At 37.7% G+C, this 11,846-nt stretch overlaps 2 protein-coding genes across 3 annotated transcripts in view; one reads left to right on the forward strand and one right to left on the reverse strand.

Moving 5' to 3' along the window:
• Positions 1–10,350, forward strand: part of RASGRP1 (RAS guanyl releasing protein 1) — an 80,075-nt gene extending 69,725 nt beyond the window's left edge. Inside the window, exon 17 of one of the 2 annotated variants that reach the window (XM_042942450.1) lies at positions 7,895–10,350. In XM_042942450.1, the coding sequence (XP_042798384.1) occupies positions 7,895–8,029 (135 nt within the window). In that variant the 3' untranslated portion in view covers positions 8,030–10,350. The remainder of the gene's footprint in view (positions 1–7,894) is intronic. The other variant, XM_042942451.1, reaches the window with a different exon arrangement.
• A 79-nt stretch (positions 10,351–10,429) lies between these two features.
• The window catches only part of FAM98B (family with sequence similarity 98 member B), a 39,609-nt gene continuing 38,192 nt past the window's right edge, over positions 10,430–11,846 (reverse strand). Inside the window, exon 10 of the mRNA XM_042942454.1 lies at positions 10,430–10,532. Coding sequence (XP_042798388.1) covers positions 10,514–10,532 — 19 coding nt within the window. The 3' untranslated portion in view covers positions 10,430–10,513. The remainder of the gene's footprint in view (positions 10,533–11,846) is intronic.

The raw sequence follows: 11,846 nt of genomic DNA on the forward strand, positions 1-11,846 counted from the left end.
TTGGAGTCATGGTGAGGGGTGGCTCAGGTTCCTACCAGTGATGGGTAACTAGGGATGCTTAGATATAACATTATCACTCACTTTTGGAGGCCTATCAGTACAAACTCAAAATCAACATCCAGTAGCTAGAATTCCTTAAATAATTCTATGTAGTGAAATTGCCCAAAAGGGCCTCAGAATTCCCTACCTTGTCCTCAGTGTTGTTCCTTCCCTGTCAAAGACTCCTAGAAACTGAAATACAGAAACATTTGAAGAAACAAGTTAGATAATGTATGTGAAACTCTGGGTGCTTTGAACAAAACATGATGTTAAGAGGAACAGATGAAAAAATACCAGGTTTTCTAGATGAAAAGTATTCTCTTGCTCAGAATGTTTTAAGACACAAGAACTCTGGTCTTGGGGGCAAAGACTTGTGATTCTAGTCCCAGACATTTCTTAAACTAGCTGTTAAACTGCGCCTTACTTGCTCTTGTGTTAAAATACAAGGCCAAGAATCCATATTCTCTACGACTTGCTGCAGATTGTGAATAATTACTGTTATCGTCTGACACATTACCTAGCATATCGCTAGCTAATTTTTGTTGAGAAACAACTCATTGTATGCAAATCACCCAGAAATTGCCCACATTTGTGGGGAGGGAGTCATCAATCTGATATAACAACACTGGATTCCAAGTCCGAAGACAAGAGACGTCATCATGGCAGCGGGAGTTGTACCTTTTCACTCGCCCCTTTATTTACAACAAACTGGTTATTCATAACCAAACAAAAAGTGACTGCGTTACGTACCCAGGAGACTTTTTTAAATAGGTGGCCAGGACCTCAGAGCGGGCTCTGGATCCAAGGGAACTGGTGACCCTGCGTGCCCGTCTTGCCGTGATCAGGTGAGAGCACTACTGGAGAGTGCAAACCAGGGTGGACATGCAAGCAAGATGGAGGTCCTGCCAGCCAGGGGGGCGTTTGGAGGCATCCTCCCTCACAGAGGACAGGGAAAGCACAAGTGGTGACTGACCAACCACCTGGCTGCACAGGCTGCATTTGGAGGGACCCCTTTGTCTCCAACAGCGCTCAGATTTCTAAACAGGGACCTCCGGGACTAGGGGGAAAGAGAGGAAACGAAAAGAGGCAGACGAGAATAACAACTGGCACTGAAGGAACGCATTCCCCGCTGCCTCCCTTGGGGTTTCAGCAAGTTTGCCCACGGACCTCCAGGAGCACCCCCAATGGAGGATCCCCTCTCATGCCACGGGCACCCCTCCAGCACTGTGTACACCAACTTTAGCACACACTCCCAAGTACACCACCAAAGTCAGCTCAGGTAAAAAACCCAAAACTTGAGCTACAGCATGTGGCCACCTTAGGAAAAACAGAAAGGATTTAACTGCCTGTCTGTTGAACTGTAACAAAATCAGCAAGAAAAGTGTGTGCTACTTCACATGTGATGGCAGAGGCACGTTTCATCAAATACTCTGAGAAATCACAGTATATTCCAGCAACCAAACTCAAAGGCATGGAATATTGGGATCTTAACTGATCAAGAATTCAGAATAGTTGTTATGAAGAGATTCAACTCAGAAAGCTAATTCAATAAACCAAAGAATAAAACTAATGAACAGAAGGAGTTAATTACCACAAAGATTGAAATTTAAAAAAAAAAACAAAACAGAGATTCCAGAGCTAAAGAATTCAATGAGATAAAGAATGCAGTAGACTAGAAAGCTTAGGAAATCAGATCAAAAACTAACAACTTAGAGGATAGGAATTTAGAAATGATTCAGAAGAGGCAAGAGAACTAAAAAGTGAAGAAACCCTGCAAAAGCTATCAGATACAATGAGAAAACTGTAACAGGGCTACCAGAAGGAAAAGGGAGCAGAGAGCATATTTAGAGAAATAACAGCTGAGAATTTCTTCAACATGGAGAAGAAATTGGAGAACACAAGTCCAAGAAGCTAATGGACCACTCAATTACCTTAATGTACAAAGACCTTATTCAAGACATTATAAGCAACTGTCAGAAGTCAGTGATAAAGAATCTTAGAGACTGGAGAAAAAGGAGAAACCTACAAAGGGATCCCCATTAGCTATCAGGTTTCTCAGCAGACACTCTAAGGTCATGAGAGAGTGGAATGCCAAAGTAGTAAAAGATAAAAATTGCCCATCAAGAATACCTTTCAGTCAACTCACCTTTCAGATACAAAGGTAAAATGCTTTCTCAGACAAAATGTGAAGGAACTCACCACCATGAGACCTGCCTTGCAAGAAATGCTGAAAGTAGTTCTCCAAACTGAAATGAAAAGATGCTAATTAGTGACATAAAAGCAAATGAAAGTACATAAAACTCCACCAGTGATGAGAAATAAACAGAAAACTGTGACTATATTAGAATGGTGTATTCAACCTCTTAGAGTATAAAGGCCTCAGGAAAGGAGCATTAAAGAGAACTATAGCTACTATAATTTCTCAATGAATTCACAGTAAAAAAAGATAAGTTGTGACATAAAAAATATAAAAAGGAAGGAATAAAAGAGTAGAACCTTTATAGGTAAAAAAAGACAATAAAAAGGACCAAGGGGCACCTGGGTGGCTCAGTTGGTTAAGTGTGTGACTTCAGCTCAGGTCACAATCTCGTGGTTCGTGAGTTCAAGTCCTGAGTCAGGCTCTGTGCTAACAGCTCAGAGCCTGAAGCCTGCTTTCAATTCTATGTCTCCCTCTCTGCTCGCATGCTGTCTCTCTCTCAAAAATAAACACATATTGGGGTGCCTGGGTGGCTCAGTCGGTTAAGTGTCCGACCTCACCTCAGGTCACGATCTCACGCCTTGTGGGTTCAAGCCCTGCATTGGGCTCCGTGCTCACAGCTCAGAGCCTGGAGCCTGCTTCCAGTTCTGTGTCTCCCTCTCTCTGCCCCTCCCGCACTCACGCTCTGTCTCTCAAAAATAAAGTTAAAAAAATTTTTAAAAAAACATTAAAATTTTTTTAAGATAAAAAGGACCATTTTATTTATGATTTATACATAAGACACATGGTAACCACAGAGCAAAAAAAGACCACCACAAAACATTAAAAAAAAAGACTGCAAATCACCACGGAAAAATCACTTTACAAAGGTAAATAGAGAGGAAGAGAAAATGGAGATATAAAACAACCAGAAGGCAAATAAGATGGCAGTGGTAAGTCTTTACCTAAGAATAATCACTCTACAATATAAATGGATTAGTTTCACCAATCAGAAGTCACAGAGTGGCTCAATGGTTAAAAAATAAGACCCAATTCTATGCTGCCTAAGGAAACTCATTTCAGCTCCAAACAGCTGGAAGTAAAGGAATGGAAGAGGATATTCCACGCAAACAGAAATCAAAACAGAGCGGGAATAGCCACACTTTTAACAAAGAAAATAGACTTCAAGTCAAAAATCATAACAAAGGTCGTCATATAATGATAAAAGGATATGATACATCAACAAGATAACACAACAGTAATATGTACACACCCAATATGGGAACGCTAAAACACGACCATATCTAAAGGGAGAGGTAGACAAAAATAGTGATAACATGGAGTTTCAATACCCCAATGTCAATGATAAACAGGTCACCAAGACAGAAAATTAACAAGGAAACGTTGGAATTGAACCAAATTCTTGAACAAACGGACTTAACATATAGAACATCTAACAGCAGAATACAGATTCTTCTCAAGTGCACATAGAACATTTTCTAGGACAGAGTATTATGATAGGCACAAAACAAATCTCAGCAAATTTAAGGAGACTGAAATCAGACCATTTTTTTCTGACCACATGGTCTGAAACTAGAAATCAACCAGAGGAAAGCTGGAAAATCTATAAATATTTAGAAACTAGACAACACATTTCTGAACAAATGAGTCAAGAAACCAAAAGGAAATTTAAAAATTATGGACTGCAGCAAAAGCAGCTCTGAGAGAGCTTTTACAGTTAAATGCATATATGAAGAAATTATTTCTCAAATACACAAACTAAAAGAATTAGAAAAAGAACAAACTAAGCCCAAAATTAGCAGGAAGAAGAGTCCAGAAAAATAGAAAGGATCAACTAAACTAAAACCTGGTTCTTGGAAAAGATAAAATTGAAAAACCCTTAGCCAAACTAAGGAGAAAAAAGTCTCAAAATTAGAAATGCAAAAAGAGGAGCACCTGGGTGGCTCAGTCGGTTAAGCGTCCGACTCTTGATATCAGCTCAGGTTTTGAGATCGAGCCCAGTGTTGGGGCTCTCTTAAGATTCTCTCTCTCTCTCTCTCTCCCTCCCTGTGTGCTCTCTCTCTCAAAACAAACATACATACATACATTTAAAAAAATGTGAAAGGAGACACTGCAACTGTTACTACACAAATCGGACCATAAGAGACCACTATGAAAATTATAAGCCAACAAATTAGATAACCTAGAAATAAATTTCTAGAAACACACAACCTACCAAGACTGAATCAGAAAGAAATAAAAATCTAAACAGACCAATAAAGGGCAAAGAAATTACATCAGTAATCAAAACCTAGCCAACAGAGAAAGCCCCAAGATCAGACAGCTTCACTGGCAAATTCTACCAAATGTTCATCTCACAATCTTCCCCAAAAATGAGGAAGAAATGCTTCCAAACATATTCTAAGAGAACAGCATTACCCTGATACCAGAGCCAGATTAGGACACCACAAGAAAACTACAGACCAGTATTGCTGATAAATACAGATGTAAACATCCTCAACAAAATATCAAACTAAATCCAAGAACATATAAAAAGGATTATACACCATGACCAAACTAAGATTTATCCACTGAATACAAATAGATAACATAGGCAAATCAATAAATGTATCACATTAGCAAAATGAAAGATAAAAATCACATGATCATCTCAGTAGAGGCAGAAAAGGCATTTGACAAAATACAACAAACATCCTTTCATCATAAAACAAAACAAAACACCAAACTGGGTACAGAAGGAACAAACCTCAACATAAGGGCCCAAAACGATAAACCCACAGCTAACATTACACTGAATGGGGAAAAAAGTTAAAGCTTTTTCACTAAGATCATAAACAAGACACAAGGATGCCTACTCTCACCACTCTTATTCAACATATCACTGGAAATCTTAGAGCAGCTAGGCAAGACAAAAAAAATAGCATCCAAATCAGGGAAGAAGTAAAATTGTCAATATTTGCACATGAGTCTGTATATATAAAATTGCCAAAATAACCAAAATACTGTTTGAACTAATCAACAATTTTGGTATAGCTGCAGGCTACAAAGTCAACACAAAGAAATCAGCTGCATTTCTACACACTAAGGATGAAACATCTGAAAAAGAAAACTGTCCTATTCACAGTAACACCAGAAGCAATGAAATATTTAGGAATAAATTTAACCAAGGAAGTGAAAATTCTGTACAATGAAAACAAGACTCTGCTGAAAGAAACTGAAGACACAAATGGAAAGATATCCCATGTTCATGATCCGAAGAATTGTTAAAATGTCTACACTACACAAAGCCATCTACAGATTCAATGAAATCCCTATTAAAATACTAATGGCATTCTTCACAGAAATGGAAAAAAAATCCTAAAATTTGTATGGAACCGCAAAAGAATAAAGGCAGAGGTATCATACTTCCTGATTTCAAACTATACTCAATGCTACAGCAATAAAATCAGTATGGTACTGACACAAAAGCAGACACATAGACCAGTGGAACAGAGAGCCCAGAATTAAACGTTGCTTATACGGTGAGCTAATATTTGATAAGGGCGCCAAGAGCACCCAAGGGGGAAAAGGATAATCTCTTCAACAAATAGCGTTGGGAAAACTGGACAAGTACATGTAAGAGCAATGAAATTAGACCCCTATCTTAACACCACTCACAAAAATTAACTCAAAATGGATAAAAGACTTAAACATAAGACCTGATAACTATAAAACTCCTAAAAGAAAACATATGGAAGAAGCTCCTCAACACTGGTCTTGGCAATGACTTTTTTTTTTTTTTTTTTTTGATGTAACACCAAAAGCAAATCAACAAATGAGACTACATCAAACTTAAAAGGTTTTGCAAAAGCAAATGAATTAATCCAATAAAAAGGCAACATACAGAATAGGAGAAAATTTTCGCAAACCATAAACTGGATAAAGGGCTGCTATCCAAATTATATAAAGGATGCCTACAACTCAGTAACAACAACACAGTCTGATTAAAAAATGAGAAGAACTAGGGACACCTGGGTGGCTCAGTTGGTTAAGCGTCTGACTTCAGCTCAGGTCATGATCTCACGGTTTGTGGGTGTAAGCCCCGTGTCAGGCTCTGTGCTGACAGCTAGAGCCTGGAGCCTGCTTTGGATTCTGTCTCTCTCTCTGCTCCTCTCTTGTTCACTCTCTCTCTCTCAAAAATAAACATTAAAAAAATTTTTTTTTAAATGAGAAGAACTAAAGACACTTTTCTACAGAATACATACAAATGGCCAACAGGTGCATAAAAAGATGCTCACTATCACTCATCATCAAGGAAATGCAAAATCAAAACACATTGAGATACCAACTAACACCTGTTAGAATGTCTAGCATCAGGAAAACTAGAGAGCAAGTGCTTGCAAGGATGTGCTGAAAAGGGAGGAACCCTCATGCACTGCTGGTGAGAATGTAAATTACTGCAGTCGCTATGGAACACAGTGTGAAGGTTCCTCAAATATTAAAAACAGAACTATCATATGATCCAGCAACTCTGCTTCTGGGTATTTATCTGAAGAACACAGAAACACTAACTCAAAAAGATATCTGCACCCCACGTTTACTGCAGCATTATTTACAATAACCAAGATATGGAAACAACCTAAGTGTCCATACCTCATCAATGAAGGGACAACACACACACACACACACACACACACACACACACACACACACACACACACACACACACAGTATTAGCCATAAGAAAGGAATTTGCAACAACATGGACACTGAGCACATTATACTAAGTGAGGTAAGTCAGAGCAAGACAAGTTCTGTATGACATCACTTGTACATAGAATTCTAAAAAGCCGAACTTATAAAAACAGAAAAAAATGGTGGTTATCAGGGGAAAAAGGGTGGAGAGTACAGATGTTGTTTAAGGGTACAAACTTACGAGTGGTAAATAAGCCCAAAAGATGTAATGCGTAGTATAATGAATGTAGACAATACTGTACTATAATGAAGCCTGCTGACACCAGATCTTAAATTATTCCAATTATTAAAAAAGGAAAATTACTAACATGAAAGGTGATTATTGCTACAATGGCAGTGTTAAAATTTAACTATCAAATTTACATGTTGTACATCTTAAATTTATACAATGTCATATGTCAAATATGTTTCAATTTAAAAAAAAAAGTGGAAATTAACTACCACAGAGAATTAGATACCTAAAGTCCCATTTAGGGGGTAGGATAAATTCTTTATCAAGAGAGTCCATTAGTTTTCTATGATTTGGGGGGGAAATTAGAAAACCATCATATGACATAGTTCATTTCATTTAAATCACTGTTTTCATACCTCAGACTTGACCACAGACTGTTTCTGCCAAGTTTAGGTCTCCCACTATACAACATCCAAAGGTTTTATTATCCACCTATCGTCTGGGAATGATGTATTCTGCTTGCTACCCATTCATATCTTTGATATGATAACAAAAACTAATTGCTGTTTGCACATGCTCATTTGGTATTTAACTTGTTATGTTCTATTCAGAGCAAAATAACTGCCTCGAAAATAGTTTTTAATTCTCAGCCACAGTGAATAGAAAATGCCAATCAAGTGTAGTACTCCCAATATTGGAACTGATTTGCTATTCATTGCTGCTTTATTAACATACATCTCCTTTCCCTTTAGGAAATAAATACCCTGAAAGCAGATAATGACGCTCTAAAGATCCAACTGAAATATGCACAGAAGAAAATAGAAACTCTCCAACTTGCAAGAAGCAATCATGTCTTAGCTCAGATGGAGCAGGGTGACTGTTCTTAGCCAAGAATCTCAAGGAGCACAATGTGTAGATGAGTATATCAGAGATCTCACTTAACTAAAATAAATAACAAACACCTGGTGTACCTTAGATCAACCAGCTCTTTTAAAAGGTCACTTTAAAAGAGAAAAGCAAGTTACTTTTTTTTTTTTTTCTTTAACCTAGTAAGTGGAACTGTCTTCTCTTCCAGTCACTTGAATCAAAGGGGAGGAAAGCTGAAGAATGCAAAATTTTTGCCATTCACACCACAAACATCTGCCACCCCCCACCCTGGGACTAATACCTACAGCTTGATAAAAACATGGCTGTAGTTTTCTGACAAGGTAGCTTCTCCTATGTGGCCTGCCTAGCTACTTCCTCCTTAGAACTAAAATCCCTGGTAAATGAATTTGCTTCCTTCTGTGGGTTTTCTGGGAGCTGAGGGATTTACCCTGTTCCATCCAAAGCTTGCTTACAGTGGAAAAATACATTCCACAAACAGCTTCACTTCCTCTATATTCCAGCATTCTTTTTGAATCTGGTTCCCACTTCACTACCTCAGATTTGATCAACTAGCCTTCTCCCACTCCTTCCTCACTAGGCTCATACTCACATGAGAATATCTACCTACGAATAAACATCTAGAGATGAAGCCACAGATCAGGGGGGAACATTACCCAATTACAGGTCAACTCATAGTTTTAGTCACATAGTCATAAGTAGCCAAACTAAACACCTAGAAACATGGCAAATACCACTTCAGACATGACTGGCCAGGTAGCTAAAATAAACATACTACAAATATGATGTCTGTCCTCACAGATAGATGTACATTGGTTAGAATTAGGAACTTCAGGCAAACTTTTCATGTGCCATCTTTTTTTTTTTTTTTTTTTTTTTTTTTTGGGAAGTTAACTATTTTGAACTGAATTTGTGCTTATACGGTCTTAATACTATTTAGAAATAAGCTAATTGGATCAGAGGCTTCAATAACAGCCCAGAGTGTATATGTGTATATTATGTATATACAATATCAAGCATGCATGTGGCTTGGAATTTTGTCTCCTCCTTCATAAAATGTGGAATTAAACAACTTTTAGTCATTTACACAAATCCACAAATTTAAAGTTGTTTGTTACAAGATAAAGAAATAGCTCACCACATAAATTGTATTGTTGAGCAAAATCACAAGAATCCAATGAGCTTTCTAGTAATGAAGGTTAATGATAAATGGGCTTGTTTAGTTGGGCAACTGTTTATAAACTCCTTTATCAGATTCTTGATTTCTCTAAAAAGTTCAAATTATCATTCTTTTTGAGGAGAACTTACCTTCCATGTTGGAAAGCTTGGTACCAAGCAGACTTGAAATTCATACAAGTTGACCAACAGCCAAGAACTTAATCTCAACAATTTAAAGTTCCAAACCTAAAGCCAACAACACCAAATCTTAATCAGAATACAAAGAACATATACAGTATAGTTTCCTTGGGGGATTCAGACTATTTAAGAAGTTTCTTTGATGAAAGACCAGTTCCCATTTGCATACCTCCTTGCTCTGAGCTTTAGTGACAAAGTTAGTGAGTAGCTTTCAGTTAGTGTTTCAAAGAATTACTTTACACACAAATTTACCCTTTCCTAAATCTAAACTCAGAAATCCCCCCAGAAGGCTGCTTAAGTCCATCACCTGGTATCTAACTTAAGAAGCACTTTGCTACTTACCTTATCTGGAACAAATTTATGATAATCTTTAAATACTCTTCACTGTTCTTTTCCTCTGATAAAGACCAAAGGCGGTACAGCTCAATTTCTTTATATAGTTATCTAACACAAATTTTTTTTTCATTCTCCTTACCCTCCAAAATACAGACCCTAGGTTAGTTTCTGTGTAATCTGTAATCCTAGAACTCCAAAGGTCAGAACTCCGTTAATCAGTCAAATGTGTATGGCTAGAGGTCTCAAACATTCCAGAATTTATCACTGAAATGGATAAGAAGCAGTTTTATCACAAGTTTTTGCAGTCCAGGAAGGGCCAAAGAAGAAAAGTATGTAAATTAGTATTATTTGCACTGAGTTACATGGGATTAGTGGAATATAGAAATAATCTGGAAAAAATTTTGGTCAAGCCTAGGATACAATTTTTGTCTTGTACGGACTTGAAATAAGTTTGAGCACATATTTATCTGTCAAAATAAGGATAAATCTTGTTCTGTCAACAACATTACTTCTCATTTTCTTCGGTAATTGACTTGCCTTTTTACTGACCACTTGTGAATTTCTGTCTAAGGATGTACAATGTAAAAGAACTGCAAGGAAAAAAACAAGTGTACAGATTGTAAAGGTTTTTTTTTTTTTTAATATCTAATGTAAGTTTTCTTTGTGTAATATTTATATGATAAAAGATATTAGGATCTCTACCACATAGCTGTCTTGTGTTTCTTCTAGTTCATGAATATATAGAAGCTTCTCTTGAATTTTTACTATAATCCACAGCTGACACCACTCGCTTATTAACCAAACTGAGTTTTCCTGGAAGGAAAAGCAAAGCAACTAATTATTCAGTAGAAGTCTTATCTAAATCGTTTCAGAACATGCAGAAATAACAGTTCAAAAATATTCGACCTTTTCCCATCTTACTGCATCAGGACTCACAGTGGTCCCAAAATATTTCCTATGAATATTTCACAATGAAGGAGACAAATTTGAGCTTGCCATTTCTCTGTGGCTTTTGTCTTTAATCCCACAGTTCTAAGAAAACTAGCAAGTAAAGAACTTTGAAGTTGTGCGTGAAACTGGTAGAGAGGGTGATTCAGTCCAGGGTAGACCACCCACAGCAATTCGTTTGTGTTCATGATTACTTAGAGTGATTAAGAGATAGCCGTAGCTTTCCCTTAATCCTCAGCCAACTTTTGTTTAACCAGACCAATAAAGAGTGGGGTAAATTCCAATCACTCAAATTCTGAGGAATGCATTCTGGTACATTTGGATGTGGGTGTATCTATCATTTTGGCAATTCGTAACACTTAAGTCACAGTGACAACCTGACTCTGAAGAAGAGATTAAACTGCCTCCTCTCTTTCCTCTCTTCCATCCCCAGTTCCCATCCCAAATTTCTCCACCCTGTGCTCCTTATAAGGAGTTCTCATTGCTCAGAACATTCTCTGGTCACAAATCTTTTTTGGGTTACCGACCTTCTTTTGACACATAGGTAATTAAGTGTTCTTGGTTTAAAATGTGTTTTTCTGCTTAGAGAGGCAAGGTTTCCCTGATCTACAGAACATAAGGGAATAGGTTCAAAAAAAATACCCGATCCCTTCTTTCGCTGAGAGCTCACGTCTACAATGGATGGGAACACAAATTCTTTATATAGTCCAGATAAGAGATTATTTTTTTTTAATGTTTATTTTTTAGAGAGAGAAAGAGACAGTGTGAGCAGGGGAGGGGCAGAGAGGGAGGGAAACACAGAATCCGAATCAGGCTCCAGCCTTTGAGTGGTCAGCACAGAGCCCGACACAGGGCTCAAACCCACAAACCATGAGATCATGATCTGAGCAGAAGTTGGATGCTTAACTGACTGAGCTACCCAGGTGTTTCCCCACCCCACCCCCACCCCCCTTTTCTTTAATGTTTAAGAGATTAGTTACTTCTTTAATGCAGAGTCTCTCAGTAAGGTCATATGTACATGGGCTATTTGATACCAAAGGCTAGACTAAGGTAGGGGGTGGGAGAGGAGGATAAATGAGAGAATAGGAAAAAATGAAATTAGAAGAGTAGGCACATCAAAAGGTATTAGATTGCAGAAAGCAGTCATGTACCATTCATCATACTCTATATATGCATTGC

This window comes from Panthera leo, chromosome B3, assembly GCF_018350215.1.
Source record: "Panthera leo isolate Ple1 chromosome B3, P.leo_Ple1_pat1.1, whole genome shotgun sequence".
NCBI classification, from domain to species: domain Eukaryota; kingdom Metazoa; phylum Chordata; class Mammalia; order Carnivora; family Felidae; genus Panthera; species Panthera leo.